This window comes from Galeopterus variegatus, unplaced genomic scaffold (genome assembly GCF_000696425.1).
Source record: "Galeopterus variegatus unplaced genomic scaffold, G_variegatus-3.0.2 Scaffold7452, whole genome shotgun sequence".
NCBI lineage: Eukaryota > Metazoa > Chordata > Mammalia > Dermoptera > Cynocephalidae > Galeopterus > Galeopterus variegatus.
In genome coordinates this window covers 26572-54488 of record NW_007733563.1, presented here as the reverse complement: position 1 = coordinate 54488, position 27917 = coordinate 26572, and the positions used below count along the sequence as shown (strand labels likewise).

At 34.7% G+C, this 27917-nt stretch overlaps 1 protein-coding gene across 1 annotated transcript in view; it reads right to left on the bottom strand.

Annotated features, from left to right (window-relative positions):
• TLL1 (tolloid-like 1) overlaps positions 1-27917 on the bottom strand; it is a gene marked incomplete at its 5' end in the record, with an annotated part of 95009 nt that overhangs the window by 46316 nt on the left and 20776 nt on the right. Inside the window, 4 exons of the mRNA XM_008591972.1 lie at positions 905-1100; positions 13112-13257; positions 14576-14692; positions 17270-17372. Coding sequence (XP_008590194.1) covers positions 905-1100; positions 13112-13257; positions 14576-14692; positions 17270-17372 — 562 coding nt within the window. The remainder of the gene's footprint in view (positions 1-904; positions 1101-13111; positions 13258-14575; positions 14693-17269; positions 17373-27917) is intronic.

Sequence of the window (27917 nt, the reverse complement as noted above, 5' to 3'; positions counted from 1 at the left end):
CACTAAGCATTTTTGGTAACCAAATATATAAATATCACATGAAAAAAGCTTGATAGCCTGTTTCTTCTACTGTAAAATATAACACGGAAAATTTTAAACATGTAAATGTATATTTTAATGAATACATTTAATATGTTTAGTAAAAGTTCCAAGTTTCTCTTTCTTTCAATTCACGTGGTGAATATCTAAATAACTCTAAGGGAAAATCCATTATACTGTTGTTCTATAAATAATGAAATTTTTAGATATCTATCACTCTAAGTTTTGACATACACAATTGAATCATTATTTATCCCATAAGAAGCAATGTAGAAAAAATTTTGTTTTCTCTCCATAGAAAAATTTTATTCTACAACACACTTAAGTGCCTATGAATTTTCGAAATGCATTTTAGATGTTACTATTTTCATTAAAATAGCTTTCTTTTCACTTCACTAATCTATAGTAATACTTTGTCAAAAAGACATATGAGAATATTCTGCAGGAGACCATAAATTATTTCCAGTGTGTGGGAAAACTATATGTAAAGGATACTTTAGAAATGTTGACATCTGGAAATAAATTAATGGACTACATGCCAATAAACCCCTCTGGTTATAAATTTTTGTTGAGTAAACATATTACAAATAGTTTCTTCCTGTCTTTTATATACCTTTCTGGATTTTGCTATTTTGAATATTTCATAAAAAACAGGTGCTAGAATATCCTAATGGAGTTCCTACCCTGTGCTACAAATTTCCAAACTCCAGTATTTCACAAGTTACCTTTTTCACTAAAACCCACCAAAATATCCTGACTTCAACTCTCAATAAAAGTTTATTCTAGTTCTCTCCTAACTGGAAGCCCAATAGTACATTTATCCCTGACAAAGAAAATCTCATATTTTTAAATTACTTCAAATTACCTTTAAAAAAGTTAGCAGCAAACCCTGCCTTGTTCACAGTTCCATCAGAAACAAACTTCATCCACAAGGTGTTAGCGCCGGATCTTATATCTTCAGGTTTATCATAACCACAGAAACGCCCTATCAAAGGGCTATTTTCACTTATTCCATCTCGAACTTCTAGGTGGTCATAGGCACAGTTGTCATGCCTTTCGATCTACAACAGTAAAAATGCATGAATATATATCTCACTAACAGATAAAACAATTTCTATTGGAAGATTACTCTGTATTCTCAGTGCCATACTACTGACATGTTAATATAAAAATTACCTCATATGAGTGCTCATGAGCATTTCTCATGAGTCTGTATGGTGATATCTACATTGCACAAGAATAAGAAAATTATTCTGGGGCCGGCCCAGTGGCGCACTGCGATAGTGCGCCGCTTGGGAAGCGCGGCGGCGCTCCCGCCGAGGGTTCGGATCCCACATTCAGACCGGTTCCCGCTCGCTGGCTGAGCGAGGCATGGGAGCAACGCCGAGGGTTGCGATCCCGTTGCCGGTCCCGGTCCGGTACGGGGGCGACACTGAGGGTTGCGATCCGTTGCCGGACACAGAAAAAGACCAAAAAAAAAAAAAAAAGAAAAGAAAATTATTCTGGTGGACAGAGAAAGATCACAACAAGAACAAAAAATCTATGGAAGAGGGGCCGGCCCGGTGGCACACTTGGTAGAGTGCGGCGCTTGGGAGCGCGGCGGCACTCCCACTGAGGGTTCGGATCCCATATAGAGACCGGTCTGCTCACTGGTTGAACGCGGTGCGGGCGCGACACCGAGGGTTGCGATCCTGTTACCGGTCACGAAAAAAGACAAAAAGGAAAAAAAAAATCTATGGAACAGGACATCCACATGAATCAGGATCAACCAAAGTTAACTCTTTTTTAAAAGAAAATTAAACTACAAGTAGTGACCCTTTCATAAATAGAGTTGAAAAAATATCCAAACTTAAAATTATTAAAAGTCTGGGCCAGATATGCTGTAATCAATCTATAATTTGCTCTGGTACATAGTTATAAAAATTTATCATAGTTCATCAACAAAACCATTATTTTATTCATAGAGACACTGAACTCAAATTCTCTTGAATACAGCACTATTTTGTTATAAAATGCTTTCTGAAAGAAAAATCTGATAATATGGAATGACATTTCTTCCTAGTCTATGAAATTCTTTATCCATAATTAGTGTGGCTTTGTGTAGACAGATGACTCTGTTGTAGAATCAACACTGGCTTTCCCTTTCTCAAGGTACCCTGACCTCATCTGGATGATCCCTTTACCCTGACACACTCATCTCAGCCCATATAACATGGGTGGGCTCCGTCTCTTGCCTTAACAAGTAAACACAAATATTAGGTCGGACAATAAGCCTAAGAAACTATGGAGAACAACATGTTTGTGGACCTATGTTTTGGCCCTGAACTTCTAAAAACAACAGACACAAAATTTATAAATTGTTTTACAAATTATAAGACAATTTCTAAATAAAACTCTTTGTTTTTATTTTTTCACAGAAATTGGGTGCTATTCCTGAAGTCTTAATAGAGCCAACTGTTTATTAGACATTTGAAGCTAGAAAGCACAGACATATACGGTTTAAAAACCATGAAAAGTATCACATCTTGTCAACTATCATTTAACATACAATTCGTTAATTTATATGATTCTCCTGTTACAACACTAATGTCAGAGAATAAATTCATTCCGTGGAACTACAACCTGAATGCATAAAACTGCTGAAGAATCCCTTTCCTGATTTATCAATACATTAACAGGGACAGTCTTCAAGTTAGGTAGCATAAGGACAACCAGAGCAAAAAAATAAAATAAAATAAAATAAAAAGAATTGAAGCACAGATTTAGTCAGAACTAAGTAGTACATCTGCCACTTCCTTTCCCCCAATCAAAAAACAATTCATTCATTCTTTCAACAAGTATTCAGTGCTCTGCTGGGCACTCTTCTTGGTGCTTGGTATGTATCACTCAGTAAAATAACAGAATTTGCCCTTCTGGAGCTCACATTCTACTGGTGGGGGGACGGGAAAGAAACAAACAAGGTAAATAATTAAATCATAAAATATTAGAAAGTAACAAATTCCATAGGAAAATATAAAGTGAAACAAGACAAGAAATGTAAGAAGTGGGGGTGGGAGGAGTAAAGTTTGCAATTTTAAATTATACTATTAGGTAGATGTTTATTGAGTATGATTCATAAATCTAGATTTTTTTCCTAAAAATAAATTATCTTTGTGTATGGAATTATGTGAACGAATGTAAAAATATTTAAACAAAAATATCTAATTTTAAAAGCACACTTTTTAAGACTATAAGTGTTTAAAAAGAGAGATTTTGAAGGAGCGCTGGCAGTTGCATTAGAAACTCAGTCACCAGGATGACAAGGCCAGTCTGACCAACCACGTGTATGCCCTCTTGTTTTAGTCTTTAATATACTCCCTTTCAAAATCAGAGTTCTTTATAAATATGAAAATATTTCCAGATGGCCAAGGCTGTTCTTCAGTCAAGAGGATATATAAAATAATATCTTAAACTTCTCAAGGTATAGTGCTTGTTAAAATAAATAAATAAATAAATAAGCAGCACTACACTGGTGACAAAACTGTAGGGAAAGTAACCCAAGGTCTCATCAAGCCAACCCATCTGTGCCTGCTCAGGAGCACCACAGGATGAAGTGCTCCTGGTTCATGAATCATATTGGAAGAGAAGGGGGAGGAATGAGACAGCAGAGACAGGAGTGAGAGTACGCAGTGAGGGAACAAACTCCTCGTAGCGGAAGGTCCGTCAGTAAAAATAAAATTACATTACCTCATATTAGAAGCCATGCTAGAATAAAAATCAAGGTTAATTACAAAGGAATTTTTAATTACTATTTTAAGGAGATTTAGGAACTTTTAATTACTATTTAATTTTGACAGTTACAGTACTAACAAGGAAGAAAAAAGATAAGCGCTATGTTTTCACTTCTTCGGTGATTAAAAATAAATAGGGTAACTTATATTACCCTGTGCATAAAACTCAGTCTGTTCTTTTAACAGATGTACAAAAGAGCACTTTACATTTTAATTTACAGTATATTTACTTGTTATTTAGTAAAAAATTGGAGGTTTAAATATTTTATATGACTCACAAGGTATAAATATTTCATGGGTAAAATGCATAAAAATTACCAATTTTAGGATTAATCCCAATACTACCCATTTATTCCACTATACTCTTATTAATTACATATTACTTACATATTAAATATTATGTATCTGGTACTGAGGGTAACACAATTGAAATATACATCATATTCTCACATAGTAAATGCCATAGTTGTTGAGTTGCTTAGAAAACAAAATGTCTCTCATATATATGAATTCATGACATTCAAAAATGCATTATCCCTTCACCACAATCCTAGATATCTTATCAATGACCTGAATGGCCTTTGTTGACATATCTTTCCAATTTAAGCCTGAGTGTAATGCCTGTACAATGAATATGCACGATTAATGTTAATTATAATTATTTTTCATCAACTACATCTACAAAGGAGTAATGATAATAAGTACAAATGGAAGTTTCAGTTATTTTATTTATGTTCTTTGTGCAACATTTTCTCCAGCTCTGTCAAATTTCTTCTTCAATTGATATATGGAATGAATTGAAATAAATATGCTGAAGCTAAAAGGTGAATCAAGTCATTATTGTCATCCCAATTACCTTAAGCTCCATGAAAAAAAGAACACCAAAATCAATGATTTATTTTTAAAAAAAAGAAAGAAAGAAAGGGAAAAGCAGTTTCTTCTTGAGTAAAAGCACGGACACAGTTCAAAGAGCTGGGAGCTGAATGCAATGTCATGCACAATTACACATATAATAAATATGTTTTGATAATGATGCTGCTGGCATTACAGCCTTTAATCAGAGCATAAACCATATGAATGTGGCAAGTTTATCATAACATAAACAAACCTAATATGTACATAGAGAATACAATGAAAGTGACAGTAAGCTCTGAATATTTTGAAGAAAACTGATATTTAAATAATATTGGAAGTAGATCGAAATACACAAAGAAAGAAGAATAAGTACACAGGCCAGCCAGGAGGCATTAATATTACATTTCATTACTAAGAAGGGGGCTCATACCTTTCATGGCAGGGGAGAGAGTAATCATGAAAAAGATGAGTGATTTGTATTTAGCAAGAACTAAATAAATTAAATTTAACCAAAAGTGGTCAACCTCTCATTCTAACACTGCCCACCTGTGGTCAGTGGTAAGTGGTCAGTGCATGTGGGTGAGTTCCCACGTTGGAGAAAAGCTAGCCTTGGAGGAAAAGGCCAAGCCCAGGCTTAGGGCCCATTCAAATGCTTTGCCTTTATTCTATAACCAAATTTCCAGATAAACATAATGTTGCAAAAGCATTTATTGCAGTACCTACTTATTTGTAAAAAGCTCTGAAAACTGTAAAATTTCTAGATCATAGTTTCAGTAAAAGGCCTCTCATGCTCCCTGAAAAATTTAAAATAGAATTACCATATGATCCAGCAATATCTTCTTCTGGGTAAATACCCAAAAGAACTGAGAGCACAGTCTTGGGAATATATTTGTACACCCATCTCTACAGCAGCATTACTCACAATAGCCAAGAGCTGTAAGCAACCCAAGTGTCCAATGACAGATGAATAGACAGACAAAATGTGACATATACATACAAAGGATTATTATTCATCTTTTAAAAAGAAGGACATTTTGATATATGCTACACCATGGATGACCTTTGAGGACATTATGCGAAGTCAATTAAGCCAGTCACAGAAAGGTAAATACTGCATGATTTCATTTATTTGAGATACGTACAGTAGTCAAATTAATTGAAACAGAAGAAATGGTTGTTGCCAAGATCTGGTGGAGAGAGGGATGGGGAGCTGTTGGAGTTTTAGCTTTGCCACATGGTTCAGCTTTGCAAAATGAAAAGAGTTCTGGAGACTGTTAGAACAATGTGAATGCACTTAACAGTACTGAACTGTATAAGACGGTAAATTTTATGTTATGTATTTTACTACAATAAAAAATAGCTCTCTCATGAGTGTTTCAAGATAGTCTTGAGGTATAATTAATGCAATCAAAATCATACGACTTTTATAAATAATATAACTTAAAATGGTGAACTTTTGAGACAATGTTAACACTGTCTTTCACTCTTGAGGAAAATTTAAAGAAAACTATGACTAATAAAAACAATGCAAATGAACATGTCTAATTAAAACTTAAATTAATTTTAATAACAAAAAAATTTAGTAAAGTCTAGGAAATAATGTTATCAACAAAAGAAATTTTGAATAAAAGGAGGAAAAGCTTAATACACAGATAATTATTTTAAATTTTTTATTTAATTATTTACTTATATTATTTATTAGTAGTGTTTCATATTAAATTAATATTAATGCATAAATAATTATAGTGCAAAAAAGGGGGAGAAAAAATATGCTCAAACTTGTTAAAACCAACAGCATGAGTTTCAATTAGGTTTATCTCAATGTGAATCATTTTACAAATAATGCCACTTCATTTATTTTTCCCTCATGACACATTATCTCTCATTTAGTCATGAATTTAATCATTTTATTGAAAACCGGTATTGATATTCAATATAGATATGTACAATCAATTACGTTTCAATAAAATAAAATTTTACAAAACTAACATGTGCTAATCTTTCAGAGTACGAATATAGCCTAAACCATAATTCATAAAGAGCCACTTAAGTCTTTCTTATAGTCATTAACTAATATACATTCTTAGCTGAATGTTAACTAAATGAGACCTCCTTATCTTGGCTTTTTAGTTCATTCACAAAGACTGGTCTACTTATCATAAAGCAATAAAAACTATTTAAAGAAATTAAAGGATTACTTTTAGTCAGGCAATCCACCAAGCACCAAGATAAAAACTTATGTACATAGTTTAGAATGTCGCAGCTTGCAGTAATGAAGGTTAAGGTTATTAAACATCTCTGGTTTTCATAAGGAAAGCACCAAATCAGAATGTGTAGCAATGTTGACAAGTACCTCAAACTTAATCCCACTTGAATTAATGCATGTGGGGATTTCAACTTAAACAAAAGTAAGCTCCAGCTTTATTTCACTTCTTTTCTGCTTCATTGACATTTCTTTGAAGTTTTACTATAAACATTTCCAGTCTTCCAAATTTTTTCTCTTCTATATTTCTGCATACTGATACTTCTCAAATAAAATGGCATATAGTTTTGTTGTTTTTTTTTTTTTTTTTTTTTTTTTTTTTTTTTTTTTTTTTTACAAATAACACTGCTGCTGAATAGAGGACTAGCTTTCCAAGTTAAATTCAGAGGTGAGCTATAATATAAAAATTCTCCTCAGTATATCGGTCTTAAGAAACCTTGCATCCAGTAACCACTAGAGAAGAGAAAGCTTCCTGTCTCAGTCCCTTTAGGATGCTATACAAAAATACCACAGGCTTATAAACAGCAGAAATGCATTCTCTCCCTGTCCTGGAAGCTGGGAAATCAAGGCAATGGCACATTCAGTATCTGGTGAGGGCCCTCACAATAGAAGCTCCCTTGGCTTCTTTTACTAGGCCACTAACCCCCTTCATGAGGAGTCCACCCTCATTACCTAATCATTTCCCAACACACACACACACACACACACACACACACACACACACACACACACACACACACCCTGCAATACCATCACCTTGGGGGTTAGGATTTCAACATACTGATTGTAGGGAGACACAATAGACCCCAACATTTCCCAGATGGGATGATACAGAAGTATCAGGATTCTATTACCCTCCAAATAGTGCCCCTTCCTGCTCAAAGACGCCTAAAATTCATTTACGAAGGCACTCGCTCATACTTTCTTTCTGCCCTTACATTAAAATCCAAAGAAAGTGTAAGCTATGACATAAACTCATGGGAAGGCATAAATTATGGACAGCTAGTAAGTTCTTTACAGTAGATTTCAACAGAATGATGGGCAAGTTTATCTTAATAGCCCTTTTATCTGAAGGATAAGAGGGTAACAGAAAATAAAAATACAAAAATAGGAACAGTTTTTAAAAAAAGACAAAGACTTGGATCAGTGAATAAAAACTGTGCTTTGTCAGAGAAAACCACAAAACAGTGAGAATTTGCAAGGACATTTTCTTTAGTTATACATTTTCAATATAAAAATATATAAAATATATACTCTGCATACTGAAACATATTATGTGAACAAAATTAAACTGATATACACAGATAACTGACTAAATTAAACAAACCCCCTAATGACTACTAGAACAAATAAAAACATATATACAGCTGATTCTTCATATTCACAGTAGTGACATTCTGTAAATTTGCTGAGAATATTGAATTAGCAAATACTGATTTGTTGCTCCTAGGCAAATATAGGTTAGGTTCCTGCGAGATCCTAGCCACAAAGTATTTGTCAACCAATCAGCCCATAATCTTGCTTTATGGGTATTTCTGTTTTAATACACCTTAATATATATTATCGATTCATTAACACTGAACTCATGGCCAACAGCACTATAGCTCATGCCTGAACAAATCTTATCTAATACCAATTTTCATAGTAAGGCATATTGCAGATGGTAATGTGTATGTTAGGTGACTTGAAATTTGCTACTCTGCACATGTCTGTGAATGACCCAGAAAGCACCATGAGTATTGATTTTCGGCTTAGAAAATTTTTAGTGAGCAGACAAATTTGCAAATAAAATCAGGATCAACTGTACTGGAATATTAATGCTGGTCTAGCATTCACCATTGTGATGCTACGTTAATGGCATAAGCTCTGTTTCCTTATCTAGAAGATTTAGGTGGTGTTCCTATTAGGACACTTCTATATCCCTGTCATTCCTAAACTTCTTAGAACCTAGGATCTCTGGTTTAAATTCAGCCACACAGCATATGAGGTCATCTATAATCAAAATCTTTCTTACCTATCCAGTCTTCTTTCTCTCTGCATGAAACTTACATATTATATTTGATAAAAAAGGATATATTAATTTCCATCCACCAACCATCACGCACTCACATACTTACTTGCATACAATCCATCCATCCACTCATTCCTTGCATTAGCAAATACCAATCATGCAACCACTGGTGCTGGAGATATAGTGACCAGCAACACAGGTAAGATCCCTACCCTTCGGTGTTCGTATTCTAGTGAAAGAGGTAGATAATAAACACCTAAACAAACAGATCCATAGCCTAAACTCCAGTAGTCATAAGTGCGGATTTAGAGATAATTATAGGTAAGAAAATAATTTAAATAGAATTGTCAGGAAAGGACTTTTTAAGAAGGGGATAAGTAAGCAGGGATCTGAATGTAGTGAGAGAAGAACAAAAGCAAAGGTCTAGAGGTAGAAGAGAGCGAATGGCAAATCCTGCGATGTGAGAGTGAGCTTGGCGTCTTTGGAGTAAGAGAAACAAGACCACTGGGGCTGACACAGGAGTGGAAGGCACCTGGGACCAAACTGCAGAGTGCCTTGATCCACGATAATTGATCTGAACTTTATTTTAGGTGTTGTGATGGTTAATTGTAGGCGTCAACTTGATAGATTAAGGAATGCATAGGAGCATGGTAAAGCACTATTTTGGGGTGTGTCTGTGAGGGTGTTTCCAGAAGAGACGAGCATGTAAGCCTGAGTGGACTGGGTGGGAAAGATCTGCCCTCAATATGGGCAGGCACCATCCAATCCAATGGAAGCCCTGAGAGAACAAAAGTGGAGGAGAAAGTGAATCTGTCTCTCTGTCCACTGGAGCTGGGATGCACTCTGCTCTCCTGTTCGTGGACATCAGAACTCAAGACTCTTCAGCCTTGGGTTCCAGGACTTAACACCAGCAGCGCCCCCAGGTCTCATGCCTTTGGCCTTGAACTGAGAGCTGCACCACCGGCTTTCCTGGTTCTGAGGCTTCCAGACTTGGACGGAGCCACGCTACCGGCTTCCAGTTTGCAGACAGCCTATCATGCAACTCCTCAGCCTTTGCAATCACATGAGCCAATTCCCCTAATAAATTCTCTCTCAGATATTTCTATACTTATGATATTGGCTCTGTCTCTCTGGAGAACACTGACAAATACAGATTTGATGAAAACCCCCAGAAGACTGTAAATAGAGTCATGACCTAACCTACATGGTAAATGTGTCATTCTGGCTGTTGTGTGGAGAACAGGACATGTAGGGCAAGAGGAGAGACCTGAGGCTCTTGCCATAAGTTCCAAGCAAAGGGGCGATGGTGGGAACACAGCGGTGACCAGAAAGTTAGTATAAAGTCATCACGTCTGGGGTATACTGTGAAGACAAAGTAAATGGAATATGCTGATGGGTTGGCTGCAGGGTTTTAAGATAAAAAGTAGAACTAGGAATATTCCTTAGGTAAACGGTGATACCAGCTACAAAAATGGTACCGAAATAAACTGAAGAGTGAGTTTAGTAAGACAAGACAATCAGAGGTTTGGGTTTGGTAATTTAAAGATGAGAGGACTATTAGACATTAAAATGCGTCCAGTATAGAAATGAAGAAGGCAGAAACATAGGAAAATAAAGCAAAATGAAGAAAGGACAGAAAACTAGACATAATAAATAAAATGCACTCTGTCAGCCAAACTGGGACTTTTCCAAAGTCCCATAGCATAGTAATCATTTATTCATTCACTCAATCAACAAGTATTTATTAGACAAACATGAATAAAAAAACATTGTATCTGCTTAGGAACTCAGTCTCTCATTGAAAGCAAACATGAGCAAAATACATAAGATAAAATGTTTATAATTCAATTTACTCCCTGAAAAGCCCTTAAATTGCCTATAACTATTGTATAATTTTTAGTGAGGTCAATAATGCCAGTTATTGACCATTTTTTAGATGTGAACCAGATAAAATTGCTGTTTTGCATGTATGAGTTATTGCATGCAATAGATTCATATCTTTGTGGATTAGAATCACAGGAAGAATAAAGTGAAATACAGTTGGGAACTGAGACTTACTGCGGGAATAACAGATCATTTCTCTCATCTTGGTTTCCCTCTAGGAGGTGCCTACAACTATGCATCAGGCATGGTTCTAAGTACCTGAGATGCAAGTTCTTCCTCTTTGTCCTTATGCTATTCTGTTTTTGACAAATATCATTGTTACAATATTGATAAATCAAAAAAATGAAACTTCAAGGCAACTAAACCAGCAATTTCATGCATCTCAGTTTTTAGATGCATTGGAATGAATGCATTCTCTAACATCACTTCTGTAATAGGAGACTCCCATGAAATACTGAATTATATATCAAAAGACAGTTAATTTCTTCATTCTTCAAATATCACAGAACACAGGTAATATTGCCACTGGGTAGAGAATTTTTAATGAACTAGTTGTTTTAGTCTAATTTGTGGGTAAAATGCTTCTATGCAATTTTAGTTTACCGTTAACAATAAACTGGCCTATTTGAACAATGTTTGCAATCGTACTGATCCATTAAAATAATAAAATTCAAATTACAATCAAATAATCTCAGAACCTAGGTTTCCAAAAATGTGAAATGGTCAGGAGCATAAAATACAACACCATGATTAAAGAAGAAAATACACTTTTTTTCCATGGTAAAAGAAAATATACATATGTCTGGGAAATTAAATGATACATGCAAGACAGTAGAAACAGAACCAAAGAAATATAGTGCACAGGCTTGCAGGTGAGGGTGAGAAGTTCTGTGGACTTATGGGTAGTGCCTGGATTGCCCTGCTGCTCTTGCTGTGGGGACAGAGACATGACCATATGCATCATACTCGGTGGCAAGTGCACTCTGGCAGAGGATGGGGCTCTCTACTGCCTTCTGCTCCCTTGGACAGTGGATCGGCCTTCTAATCAGTCAAGAGATAATCTCCAGTTGTGGCATCCGGATTTCTTTCTTTTTTTTTTTTTTTTCTATATAAAGATGACCAGTAAGGGGATCTCAACCCTTGGGTTGGTGTTGTCAGCACCACGCTCAGCCAGTGAGCAAACTGGCCATCCCTATATAGGATCCGAACCCGTGGCCTTGGTGTTATCAGCACCACACTCTACCAAGTGAGCCACAGGCCGGCCTTGTGGCATCTGGATTTCTAATGCTTGCCTGGACCTTCCGCCACCATCTCATTGTTCCTTCCCACTGTACCTTGGGTTTCTCAATTTCTAGACTGACTCTGATCTAAACATACTCTGGAATTCCTGACAAATTCTCTCTGTTTTTTGGCTTCGAATCCTAACTCAGTTCCTCTCATCCCGCAAAAAAGACTCATTCACCAGTTTGGTGGTTCTGGACCCAGACTTTGATGCAGAGTTCTTCTTGGCCTTTGGTTTCTTCTGGCCTGTCATGTAATAGCATAATAATGCTGCTAATCTCTCCGACAAATAATTGTGATGAGACAGTAAGCTCCTAAGAACACTAAAGTCCCTATTTTTTGTTATAAACAATTATCCATGTAACGGTAAAAAGGTAAAAATGAATTTTTCCCCTAAGGGGAGAAAAAGAGAATGTCTACCTTTTAACCTCTTAGTTTAGAAGAGAAATAAAATTTCTCGGGCCGGCCAGGTGGCGCACTGGAGAGTGCGCCACTTGGGAGTGCGGTGGCGCTCCTGCCGAGGGTTCGGATCCCATGTGGAGACCGGTTCCCGCTCACTGGCTGAGCGCTGTGCAGGCGCAACACCGAGGGTTGTGATCCCATTGCCGGTCCCCAGTACGGGCGCGACACCGAGGGTTAACGGTCAGTAAAAAAAAGACAAAAAGGAAAAAAAAAAAAGAAGAGAAATAAAATTTCTATTATTTAATGGACTCTCCAAGCAGTCTTGTGAAACGAGTCTGTGCATTTGTCAAGAAAAACTATTGTTAGAACTTCAAACATTCTAATTCAAATAGCACAGATAATGTAAACTCACTTTAATCTTCTTGGAAATGTCTGCCACAAGAGGAAAAGAAACAAAAAACCTTTTGCTATGATGTTACATTTTATAGGTGATGCTTTGCCTCTTTGCTGATTCTCTGTTTCTTTGCTGATTTAATGAGTATTCTCTTAAATGCCACTGTCACTGATGGAGACTACACTCCATGACGGGTGTCTGAAAGACTTTACCTCAAAGGCCTGAAAGGTCAGTCCGACATGGTAGCCCTCGGACACCGTTATCTTCCACACACATTCTTTCATCGGCCGATAGTCATCAGGATAATTAGGGGACTGAATCTGTCCTTCATTTTTACGTATCTCCCCTCCACAGATTGCTGAAGAAAGCAAAAATAAACAAATAAATCTAAACATTCCATTTCATTTTCTTGTAAGGTAATATTTAAGTTCAGTTCCTGTAGCTGAGTATAATTGGTTGTACCATTATAAATACTTAGATGGTAAAATACCTAGACACATAAATAGAAAATATTAGATAATAGTCAGCCGAGGAGTATCATTTTTAATCACTATTATTTCACATCTTAACAAAAAACTTTTTTGACTTTTAAAAACCTTTAGGGATGTTGTAAATTTATTCTATATGAGTTGGTTTTGTGATGCTCTGAACTGCTTTGTCTGGTTTTGACCACAGGTAACATAGCTCATCAGAAGAGAAGTTTCACCCTGAACAGCACTCACTGGATCTCTGGCAGCAAGCTAGTGTCATGGCCTCAACATCTGGGGCTCCATCCAAATAATCCTCTTCACTGCTATCCAGTTAATCTTTAAAACAAAATGCTTCCATTTACTTAAAAGTGTAAGGGAAGCACAAATCTTGTTTTCGAAATTACCTAAACTCCTGTACTAGACACGGTCTCTTCCACCCACAACCTGGCAAGAAAGGAGCTGTTTTTAAAGCCGGGAAGCACAAAGCCAGTTTATTGTTCTAGAGAAGTATAGCACAAAGCATCTAATATATTCATCCTTGAATGCTGACTCTCCTATTTAAAGTCTGCTCCAGAAATGTGCATAATTACTTTCTGTGCAGTTTCCTATATAGACTATTTCAGCAGTGCAGGAACAAAGACACAAAATTGGTACAAAGGAGAATAATTTCTTCATAATATTTTAACATCATCATGAAGCAAACAAAGTTTAAGAACTTTTGTGCCATTTGGGTTTTCCCCCCACACATCCTGAGCACATTTATATGGTACTACATGACTGATACTAGAAAATAGGTTGTTCTTGCGATTTAAATTTACCAAGCATTTTTTTTTTTTTTTTTTTGTCTTTTTGTCTTTTTTTCGTGACCGGCAACGGATCACAACCCTCAGTGTCGTGCCCGTACCGGACCGGGACCGGCAACGGGATCGCAACCCTCGGTGTTGCCCCCGCTCCTCACTCAGCCAGTGAGCGGCCGGTCCGTATGCGGGATCCGAACCCTCAGCGGGAGCGCCGCCGCGCTTCCCAAGCAGCGCACTGCAGCAGTGCGCCACTGGGCCGGCCCATTACCAAGCATTTTTATTAAAATCATTCTTGTGAATATTATAAGCTTAGAAGATTTCATGATTTTAAAATATGATTAAATCAGTCTAAGAAAACTTAAAGAAAGGATATTTCTGTTAAGAGATCTGAGATGATGTGACTTGCCTTCATAGACAGCTGCAAAGCCTTTTCCTACCCAGTTACTGCTGCTGCGAAACTCAATCCACATTCTGCTGTCTGTAGAAGTAAGAATTTCAGATACTTTGTCCCCACAGAATCTACCTAAAAGAAAGAAAGAAAAAAAGAATAAAGAGAGACTCCTAAATAAAACTCTATATTCTAATTGCTTTCCACACTAGCTATAAATTATATATATAAAACCTGACTTGGCTCATATCTCTATCCATAGTGATTAGAGCTGTAACTATACCATAATATTTACTTAATAAAGGTAGACGAATAAAACAGTTTCTTCATATCTATTTATAAAGGATCTGATGATCATCCATAGATTAACTGACTGATGTCAGTATCATTATCATACATAGAATTGAGAGGTTAGCTCAAAAAACCTCTTTGTGAAAGGTCACATGATGCATCAAAGTGGAATATTATTCTGTGGGAAACAAAAAAAGGTACAAGTTACCCTGAAAAACTGGTTCAAATACTTAATCTGGTCATGAGTAGAGGAGTAACTTGGCTAAGGATGTACTCTCAGCTCAAAGTGGAGTTCTTTGTCAAGCCGGGTTAGATTGTCTAACTCCTCAGGAAAACCACCAGGCTACCTCAAGTTTCTTACACTATTGCACACATTCCATTGCATTTATACAGCTATAATAGGTCGTGTTATAGGCAGAGTAACAAATATTATCAGAAGATTTGAGTATGAGCTCTGAGTTTTTTCTAATTGCATATCCATAGGTAATAATACCTGTTGTTCCTTCCTTTCTTCCCCCATTCTTCCACAAATATTTATTGTTTACTGTACATCTGCCTCTGTCCTGACACATGATGGCAAAATGGTTAACCATGACAATGCACATGAAATAACTTTACATATATATCACATGGTTATCCATTTTTGTGTGCCCCTGGAAATGATGTCATACATAGTTTTATTATATGAAAAATGGTAGCCAAATTACATAAAGCAATTACATACTAATGGCTAACATGTGAAGAAATATGTTTCTAAATTGCAAAGCGAATTAGAGACATACAGTATAGGGCAGTGATTCTTAAGCTGCAGTATGTACATGAAATGCCAGGAAATCTGTTAAAACGCAGTTTCTAATTCAGAGACATGGAGTAGGATCTAAGTTTCTACAATTCTAACAACTTCCCGGGAGTTTCTGATGTTGCCAGTCTGACATAAAAAACAATTTCCAAATAAATTTTATTTCATCAGATAAGTGCATTTCTCATGTTAGTTTAGTTCTACTTTGGGTGTAACCAAGTTAAAAAAAAAGAGTTGATTATTTGAAAATTAGGGTCTTCTCATAAGGCAATAAGAAAATTATCTTTCCTAGAATTGCTCTTGAATTATCTTTACAAAAGCAACATCATTCCAAAACTAAGCACAGAATAAAGGGTCATATACAAGATCCTCTAACTTGAGAGGTATTTGAATATATATTCTACACTTTTTGGAGGAAGGTCTTAGAAGAAATAATGGGGAAAGCTTTCTACGTGAAAACCATGACCACACTGAGTCAATCTGGTAAACCAATTACAGTGAAACGTATAATGCTGATGGTGCTCTAAAAAGTGTTTTACAAAATTTTAGCTTTATATTTGATTCTCCAATGAAAGTTTAAAGAAATGTATTCTCTAAAATGCACATACACATGTAGTTTATTGTTTTATCTAGGCTGAGAAACAAAATGTAGAAGACAATGTTTTCCTCAACTTGACTTATCACATTAGTTCAATTATTTATTTTTCCTTACTTTTAAACATTTCTACAGATCTCTTGGACTTACTAAGGCTGCTGTCACTTTTAATACAATAACATCCATTCAGCAGGTTTTACATGTTAAGAAAAAGAAGATCCGTACGGCACATGAATACAACTGAGCAAAGCTACTTCTAAAAATAAAGGAAAAGTCACAATCTCATTTAAAAAAAGATCAATATAGAGTAGATGCTTACATGCTCAAAACAGCTCTTGCTTTTAACTAAAACAGAGGGCAACAGTAAACTGCCTCATGCAAGTTAACAGTGTGGTCTGTGGTTGAATGTTGGCAGCAGACTTTAGACAGCACCACATCTGAGCTACAATTTATGACATAAGCTACAAATGCCTCTTCTCGGGCACAAAAAGCTCTCTGAGAAGCAAAACGGTGACGTTGTTAGTAAGAACTAATATGCTTGGCATAGGAAGCCAGCCACCAAACATGTACCTAACAGCTCACACTCTGCTGCCTTAGCATTAAAAAAAAAAAAAAAAAAAAACCAGAAAACACACAGATACACACACACAAAAATACATACACATGCAATTTATCTGGGGTTTTTTCCCATCAAATCTATGATTCTTAAATTAAAAGTGCAGAAACATCCCGAGGAATAGACATGACGAGCATAACATATGAGAAAGCTATTCTCAATCATTGTGTTCAGACCCAAGTCTCTACTTCATAGTCTAAGCTAGCTTAAATCAACTAATCAATCAACCTATTGATCTACTATTTGCATTTGAGTATTTTTGGTATTGTTGGAAAAGTATAGTACAAATAAAAATAATGTTGATCACACATTATTTTTAAGAGAAAGAATTGATTGTCTTGAAAAGAATTGATTGTCTTCAGACAGAACAGAACATATGCATAGATACATACAAGGTAAATAATTTCTTACCAAGGAGAGGTGATTTCCTCCAATACCCATCTCTTACTTCAATGTAGTCATACCAGCACAGACTGCTCTTGTATAGGTCCATTGTGGTAAAATTTAAAACAATCTGCAAAATGGAAGAACACACATACAGAGTAAAAATGATTGTAACTACACTTGGTAGTTTGATTCCTGGAGGTAAGGAACCCAGGACTACAGTAAAAATGGACTCACAGCTATTTCCTTCTTTTTTCTATATTAGTATCACCTTAATATTTTTTCTTAACAAATACCTCAAAACCATGTTTTCTCATTCTCATTAATGTTTAAAAATGTCAATAGAAGCACAATGCTAATAGCTGAACAAACTAAACACTTTAGCAATTAACCCCAAGTTTCTGAAAGTTAATTTAAACAACTGTAAAACAAACAAAAATCTTTATTAAAATAGTTTAGTTTGAATTTTCCTAAGATAAACATGACTCAAACCATGAAGAATTCCAATTTTTCCACGAATGTCTTCTTTTTAATAATTAATTTCAAAGACCACCAGTCAGACATCTATAATTATGTTAAAAATATCTGTGTGCCATATTCCCAGAACATAATATCATTGTGTACGTTGAAATGTTTTAAATACCACCCTAGGACTCAAATTTATCCATGTAACTATAATCAAGGGCAGATGTCACTGTGTTTCTCTAGATCCTAGAATATATATCCAAAGACCTTTCAGGTTAGAGGATCCTGTGTATGACCCTTTATTCTGCACTTAGTTTTGGAATGATGCTGCTCTTTGTAAAGATAATTCAAGACCAATTCTAGGAAAGATAATTTTCTTACTGCTTTACAAGAAGACCCTAATTTTCATATAGTCAACTCTTTTTTAACTTGATTACACCCAAAGTAGAACTAAACTAACATGAGAAATGCACTGATCTGATGAAGTAAAATTTATTTGGAAATTATTTTTTATATAAAAACCTCACTCTGATTCTATTCTATTTAAAATAACTAAGATGCATAAGGCTTATAGTGAATCTGTTCTTTAATCTAGAAATGGACTTTGGCCCAAAGTAACAAATTATGAGTATCTGAAATGCTTCTACTCTAAAACTATAGTTTGTAATAATATTCAAAGAACCTTTTTAGGACAATACAAAAAGCTGAATGTAAGAGTGCTCTCAGGGAATAACAAAAAAAAAGAAAGGAAGAGAGAAAGAAAGAAAGAAAGGGAAGGAAGGAAGGAAGGAAGGAAGGAAGGAAGGAAGGAAGGAAGGAAGGGAGGGAGAGAAAATATATAATCAACCCCGAATCCATATTCCAGAACAGTAAAACCAATTCTGTGTTGGAAAACATATGCTTCTCTCTTTTCCTGAGCACAACAATTAACAGAAAGTACTAATGGTGGCAAATCAATGTTAAACTAGCTTCCTCCTTCCCAGAATGAAGATACAGAATAACTATGAATATTTCTCATAGCATCTTCTATCTAGGTACCACTGTGACCATTAATGAAATTGTACACCAAAGTTGGTATCAATTTTCCATATAGATTAACACGTACTTTCCTGATTACAAAGAGATGAAATCTACCGAGAATAAGAAAATAGAGATACACTATTTTTTAAAATGTAGTATAATAGGTTGTGGTATAATTTTGTTTTGTTTAAAAGAATTGTTCATTTATTTCTGCCTTCCTTATTTGTATTTTTTCTTTTTCCCTTGTTTTTCTTTTCCTTCACATAATTTTAATACTCCAGATATTTTCAAAAAAATATTGACAATAATTTCCAAACTATCCAAGGGCAAAGCACTGATCCTTCTTTTCTTTATTTTGCAATAATCCTCAACACTCCATTGTTAAAATACTTTAGTATAAATTATTTTTGTGAAGTCCCTAAAATATTTTCCCCTCTCTCTCTAAATATCAATGCAACATTACATTACACTTAGGATATAATTGGGAAATAATTCCTGGCTTTTCCCCTGAAATTTGTGTTTACAAGTCTGCTACAAATGGAGATCACTACCACTGCCTAATATTAAGTTTCATTCTACATTTATATCCTCCCTATAGCAAACACCAGGGTTTCAACTCTATGTGATCATATAAGAACTCGTTTACACAGCAGAGAGAGCAGAGCTAGAGTAAGACACAGAAATTCCAAGGCTCATTCTATGGCTTCCCTCTTGGATTTAAAGGGGAGTTTTTTAATGTGTGCAAATAGTTTCAACTTCCTCCTCAATGAGGAAAAAAATCAGCTAAATTGGAATTACGTATATTATCAAATTTCATCCAAAATTGAAAACAATGTGGTTGGATTGGTTTGCTAACAAACAGTTAATATTTGAAGGCGTGGAACACACACATGCACACACACGTACACACAGCTGGAAGGGGAATAACTCTAAGCAGAGAAGTTTCCTATCTTGTTTTTAATCTAGTGTAAATGCCAACCACCATGAAGAAACAAAACTGGTATGACACTAATATAAAACAAAGAGTCCTTTAGAAGCGTATAATGTAATAAAGATACGTTTTCTAAAATCAAATCTTAGGGCCTGACTATAGAAGCAAAATCTGGCCTTTCACTAAGGTTGCTAGAGGAACCCATACTTGAATTACAAATCAAAAGCATTTGGAAAATACTTGGTTGTTTCATATTATGCTATTTTATGTTAACATATTGCATCTTTTCCCAAAGAACAATAAAATGAGAACTACATAACACAATTATCTACAAATTTTATTTCTAATGATAAGTATAAATATCAATTTGAAACTAATCCCAACTCTCTTGGAACATGAGACTGAAGAAATAATTCTAAGATTTCCTGTGGAGTGTTAGGAGTCTTAGTTTCAAAGTTAAATTGATGCAATGGCTGTCGAGCTTGCTTACTAAAGACTTTGTTTTACGATGCTGCAGAGCGAAGAATCTTGAAGAAAGGCAGATCAACAGTTCAAGGGACTGGATGTCTGCAAGTCTCCGGAGAAAGATATAATCAATGAACTTTTGTTAGCACAATTAAGCCATTATTGACTACCTAAACAAATTCTATGGGCACCATAAAAAGGCCAATTAGAATAATACTTACCTCTTATAGTGCTCAGGGTAGGGAAGATAAAAACCTTGCCAGTTACACTGATATTATTAAATGGCTCTTCAGAGACAGATATTAAAATCAAAAGCAGCCAGATAGAGCAGATTGCTGGACTACAGCCAGAAGCAGCCTGGATAAGTCGAATCAACCCTCTAGAGGGCCTATATTTCTCTTCTCAGAAATAAGCCTCGAGGAGAGTACATGAGAAATCTGTAAACTGTAGCCCATGGGCCAAATTCTGCCTGCAGACTGGTTTTGTAAATAAAGTTTTACTAAACCATTCCTTTACCATATCGTTGATGCCTGCTTTTGCACCACAATATTGGAAATGACTGTTTGCAACAAAGACTGTATAGCCTCCAGAGGCAAAAATATTTACTCTATGTCCTTTCCAGGAAAGTTTGCCAATCCCTGGAATAATTTATCATTAAGGTTTTTTCAGTTCTGAAAGTGTATTATGTTAAAGGGAAAAAAATACTTTTTCTACAACTAAAAGCTGTTCTCAATTGGAACAGAAGACTTGTGTACAAGTTCTAGCTTCTCAGTTTGCTAGTTTATTTAAATTTTCTGAGGTTGAATAAATCTTCTTACTATAAACTAGAGGTCACGATATCAGGCTAATCTCACCAGAATTTAAGCGCAAGGATTTAATTGCATGATGTGTAGAAAAACACTCAGATAATCCTACAGCATTGTTAAGACTCCTATATTATTATCTTCGTGATACATATCCAGGCATCCCTCACAACCTAAACCCTTAAAAACTATATAAAGTAAACAAAAACATTAATACAATTAATTTCCATAATTGAACTCTGCTAAGAAACATAAAAACATCAGTTTAATTTTAAAGTTTCAGGAGAAAACCAACATGTTAAAGTAAGGGATAACACAATCTAAAGAACTCACAGGAGAACATGGGGCCTTGGTTCAAGCATCTGTCTTACAATAGACTAGCTATGGGACCTCAGAAAGACCCTTATTCCTATCAGGGATTAGTTATACAATAGGTGAAAAGCAGGACTTGGATTATGCTATTAAAATAATTTTCTGCTTATACCTGTATGATAACACCGTATCTGGACTTTGCAAGTTTGGTTTGTCATTGCCTGTTATTCACTGGAACATTTGTTGATACCTCTTGCTATGGTTTAAATGTATGTATCCCTTTGAAATTCAAATGTTGTAACTTAAACACCAAGGCGATGGCATTAAAGGGTGGTGCCACTGGAAAGTGATTTAGCCATGAGGGCTCCACCCTCATGGATGGGATTAATACCCTAATAAAAAGGTTTGAGCACACTATGAGGTGACAAATGTTTGAGGTGACAGATGTGCTAAATACTGTGATATGGTCATTGCACACTGTATAAACATACCCAAATATCACATTGTACTCCATAAATATATACAGTCATCACAAGTCAATTTATAAAAAGATTACAAAGAAAAAAGTAAAAGTGGTTACCAGAGGCAAGGGGTGGGGGAAGGGGAAAGGTTAGTAAATAGGTACAAATTTACAAACTTACAGTTAAATAGGAAGAGTAAGTTCTGGTGCTCTAGGGTGACTGAAGCTAATAATATTGTGTTGTAATATTTCAAAATAGCAAGAAAAAGGGTCTTGAATGTTATAAGCACAGAGAAATGATAAGTGTTTAAGTGACACATATGCTAACTATTATGACTGGATCATTATACGATATATGCATGCATTGAAACAACAAACTGTACCCCATAAACATGTACAAATAAAGAAAATACAATTTTAAAACTAAATAAAAGAGTTAACTAGGAAAAAAAAAGAAATGGAAAGGTTTGAGGGAGCAGAGTTTGTCCCCTCATCTCTTTGTCCCTTCCGCCCCTCTGCTATGTGAAGTCACAGCAAAACGTTGTGGTCTTGGAAGCAGACAGCAAGTCCTCATCAGGCACTGACTCTGCTGGCAGCTTGACCTCGGGTTTCTCAGACTCCAGAAGTGTGAGAAATACATTTTCAGTGTTCATAAATTACCCTTTCTAAGGTATTTTATAGCAGCATGAAGGGAATAAGACCTCTGTCTCCTTAATCCCCACTCTGCCTCCTTATCTAGTTAATGCCAGCATCTACAATATCCCTAAAAAGCCCTCCCCATCCTTTTTCACCATTAGTGATGTCCACACTTCTCTTCTACTGAAATAGCTTCACAAGATGTGCTTTGGCGTTTATTTTCACTCTTCTGGAATCCATCCTACACTCTGTGGCCACCTTAATCCTAATAAGACCTACTTTCCAAGATTCTACAGTCCTGATTCACCTTTGCTGCTTCACCTTTCACAACCTGAGAAACATGAGCTTCATCTCACTATCTCCAATTCTTTGCTGTTGAGCCTTGACAAAGAACCTCAGTTTCAGCGTCCAGTCCTTTACTCAAGGTGTACACATTCTACCTGGACTCCGCTTTCCCCTTTCCAAACTCTTTGCATCTCTCAAAGTCTGTCTTAAATGCCACCATCTCTTTGGTCATCCTGGATCTTCCAAGGAGATCTGAGCTCTTTTAAAATCCGTGACAAGCTGTGTCTTGCTTTCTTTGGTTATTTTTCAGAGTATGGTCGTTAAATTACTGGGCAGTAAGTTTATAAGATTCCTGATAGTTGGGCCGGCCCGGTGGCACACTGCTACAGTGCGCCGCTTGGGAAGCGCGGCGGCGCTCCCGCCGAGGGTTCGGATCCCACATACAGACCGGCCGCTCACTGGCTGAGCGAGGTGTGGGAGCAACACTGTGGGTTGCGATCCCGTTGCCGGTCCCGGTCCGCTACGGGCATGACACTGAGGGTTGCAATCCATTGCTGGTCACGAAAAAAGACAAAAAGGAAAAAAAAAAAAAGATTCCTGATAGCAAGGATTTATTTCACACATCAAAAGATATACTTATTTTAATAGAATCAAACATTTATGTATACAGAAATTGCTAAATTTAAGTAGTGCATTGGCAATATAAACACTATACTGTGAGTTGACTCCATATGTGTAAAGCATAGATGAGTGGTTAAAAAGAAATATTTCTAAAAAGAAAATCGTCAAGTGATAGTTTCTAAATGGGTTATATAGGAAAAGAGAAATACTAAGTCTACTCAAGACATAAGCAATCTGCCCTTGTTCAAAGGTTAATCAATTCTAAGGGACGGAAGAATCAGTGCTGTGTGCTTTTATCAGCTCAGCATTCCTGGCTGCACCTCTGGATTGTTGCCAACACGGACCGCACCACATCAAGAATAGGGATAAAATGAATGGAAATCTCTCGTTAACTTGGGAGACTCAGTCCTAGGAAGACATACACACGAACAGACAACATTATTTTTTGATTATGTGTAAAATATACATAATATCAAATTTAACACTTAACAATTGTTAAGTGTACACTTCTGTGTATTAAGCACATTCACATTGTTGTGCGATGAGACGACTTTGTTTTTTTAAAAAATATTTTTCTCCCGAATAAAAATAATTTATTCTTACTGTAGAAAATAAAGAAAAGAACAAAGAAGAAATAAAACCTATCTGTAAACCCACCAGGTAGAAATAAGCATTGTTTTGGTACATATCCCTCCATAATTTTGTCTCTAATGTACATAATTTAAAAATTAGGCCTTTCGTATTTATAACCTTTAACCTGCTTTTTAATTTTCACAATATATTGTGAACATTTTCTCAAATCAATGTTATCTTTTAGTTTTCAAAGTTTATTTCCAATTTTTCATAATTATAAATAACTATCTTTTCACACACTCAGGTAACTGCTCTAGGATAAATTTCTGGATAAAAGTGCAGGTACTTTTTAAAAAATGTGATAGTGATTACCAAGTGTCCTTCAGAAAGTTGATTTCAATTTCTACTTCCAGGAGATACATACCCTCATGATCACTTTTATTACCACTCTATTCCATCTTTGCCAATTTGATAGGTAAAACCTGACATATCATTGTTGGTTCAAACAGCATTCCTCTAATGAGGAGAAGAGTCAACAGTTCCATACATTAATTGAATATCTGTTTGTGTTGATACTTCAGTAAATGTTCTGCTTCCTTAGTAATTTTCTACTGCGGTGATAATCTTTACTTATTGGTTTATATCCACTCTTTTTGTATGAATAATACCAATGTTCTGCCATCCTTATGTGCTATAATAGTCCACATATAGATTTTTATTTGTATTTTTTTTATTTTAATAACAATGGTTTATTCTGTGTAAATAATCTGAATAAATTATGTTACATTTTCTCATTTTCAATTCATGTACTCAAGACTTTTCAGAATAAAAAAAAAATCACTTATATTTTCTTCAGAAAAATATGCAATATGAGGTAAGTTTAATTTTTTCATGAATCCTTAAAAATGATTTCAATACTATTTATTAAAAAAATCCATTTTCCCAGTTTATTTGAAAAACAGTTTTCATAAATGAGTACATGACAGAATTCTTCTATACCCTCAGGCATAATTCTGTCCATTGATCCAGAAGCCTCTTTTGACATTATCACAGGATTTGAATTACTGAAGCTTCAGAATGTTCTTCTACTATCTCAAAGTACAATCCACTCTCCCTCATCAACATTGTTTTCAAATTTGCTTAGTTATGACAACCTCTCATTTAAAAAAGAACTAGGAAAATTAGGTCTGGTTACAAAACAAAAAAATTATCAGAAAATTATTGGGAATTACATTAAAACTATACATTAACTCGGAAAAAACCTGACAATTTGTAATATTAAATCTTTACATCCTAGTACATGATATGCCATTTTGTTTATTTTAGTCCCACAGAAAAGTGTTCAGTTTTCTAAAATCTATTACATTTTAATAAATTGGTTTTTATTCGAACACTCTAGTACTGCTTATTTTTTTTACTTGATTCTTTCAAAATTTTGAGAAAAAAAAACACGTTTCAATAACTAAAGAAAAATTTAAGGATTATCTCTGCCAAACGCAAGATGCGTGATGCTAGACAGGCTACTCAATAATCACAATAGATGTAATTGTAACGGTGCTCTATTTAAAAACAAAACTTGCCATCACAGATTAAATAACAAATAAAAATGAACTGTATGCTGTCTTAAAGAGACACACCTGAAACAAAAAGTCACAAAATGAATGAATATCTAAAGCAGGACAAAGATATACCAGGCAAAAATATTAATAAAAAGCAAAGGTAGCTTTATTAATATAAGACAAAATAGTTTTAACCTAAACCATGACTAGAGACAAAGAGATTCACTATACAATGATACAAGTTTAATCCATCAGGAAGATAAAATATTCTAAGCTTTTTTGTATATAATTATACAGCATAAAAATATATAAAATAAAATGAACGAAACTGTAAACAGCAATTAACAAATCTAACAGTGACAAATATTAGCACATCTTTCTAACTCTTTGATAGATCAAGCAGACAAAAACAACAATATTGAGAAGATATGAAAAACAATTAAGAATATTAACACATATATACTAAGTTACTTCAAAAAGTTCTTGAAAAAATAAAATCAAAATATAATACAAATCTTTCCATGAGCTTTTTGAATGTCTCATAGTGAACTTTGTACTCAACCATTGCGCAAAACATGTTCTTAAAACAAAGTTTTTTTAATGAATATGTGTGTCTTCCAAGGTCATACCAGCTTATTTAAAAGACTGACATCATGCAGACTATAGTCCCTCTCCCAAAGATGACTGAAAAAATTAATAAGAAAAGGATTGGGAAAACATATGTTTGCAAATAAGAAAAATACATGTTACTGAAAAAATATGTGTGTTGAGAAGAAATAATAAAAGAAGAAAATAATTAGAATTGAACAGTAACAAAAATACTAGGTCAAACTAGTGGGATTCAGGTAAATTAGTTCTTAGGGGAAAATATAGCCTTAAATGTCTGTACTGGGAAAGGGAAGATGTTTGAAATTAATGAGTTAAACTTCCAACTTAAGAAGTAAAAGACCAAAAAACAAAAAACCTAAGCAGAATAAACCCAAACATTAAAAGAAAGAAAATCATAAAGACAAAAAATTTAAAAATGAGTTAATATCGTTAATTTGCCACTTATAACAATCCAATTTATTCACAAATTATCATAAATATTAATAAAAAGAAAAATAATAGATTTGCTGCTTTCTTCCTATTTGCAATATTTTGGAAAATACTCATATAGTTTTATTGGTAATCATATATACAAGAAAAGTGAAGTAACTTCAAAGGTATGAATAATGTTATGAATAATTACAATTATATAGGAGAAATTTTTTCCAGATATTATCTTGCTGATATGAACTGATTTGATTAATCTTGTTCCAAAATGTTTCATATTCTATATGAAATATATTCTATATTAAAAAATCATGTATAATTTTAAACTTGCTCTCAAAATATCTCATCTCTTAAATTTTGCTCTTCAGTACAATGATAAGAATGGTCTTCATTCTATATTTTCAGGGGTTTATGCAAAGAACCTAAATAGAAATTAATCAACACCTATAATCACATTACAACAGAGACTTATAATTCTTAAATTAAAAATAACTATATAAAAAATTATGCATGCATTCATGTATTTCAAATCAATTTTAACTATTTTATTATTATTATTATTATTAATAATAATAATAATAATAATGTTACACAAGCTTTTCATTCAAAGACTTCTTATTGGAAGTACTGGAACTCCCTGGACAGCTCCAAACCCATGCTATTGCTTAACAAAATTCAATTATCATCAGGAGTATCAAACTTTTTAAAACGGCAATTGTATTACCACCAAAGCCATTCTAAATGAGTTAAAGAGGCAAAGGTAAAAAACAAAGTCATACAATAACTAGTAGAAAATAAAGATTAACATCAATACAGGTTTGGTCTGGAAAGACCAGAAGTTAGCATTCAAGACAGAACCCAGAAATTAATAGGTTCATTGATTTCATCTCTTAACTATTTAAAATTCTATAACTAATCAAACAAACTAAATACAATGAAGGGAATTTTTTCTTCCTTTTCAATCCTTACGTATTTAATTCCATATTCTTGCTTTAATGTGCTGGCTATGACTTCCCACAAAACGCTGAGAAAGAAATGTTAGCGGACATTGTTGGTTCTTTATCTATCTCTAAAGAAATACTTTCAAAATATCCCTAATAAGAATAGTATTTGCAATAACTTTTTTAGATTATCTTTCCAGGATTAAGAAAGTATCTTCTTTTTCTCGTTTTGTCATGGTTTGTTGTTGTTAAGTGATTAACAGATTTTTTTAAATTTAATTAAGGTATTCACCTAATAGTTGTACACACACACACACACACACACACACACACACACAGAGGCATATATATCTGCATTTGGTTTAGTAATTTTAGGGGAATTTTACATCCATACTCATGGATGAGTCTCAGGTGAGTCTTATCCTGCCCTTGTCAGAGTTGGTATAAAGATTTTCTACCCATATAAATCGAGGGTATGTCTTCTGTATTTATCCTCTGGAAGAATTTTGATAAGATTATATGTATTTCTCACTTGAATGTTGGGTGGATCTCACTGAAGAAGCCATTTG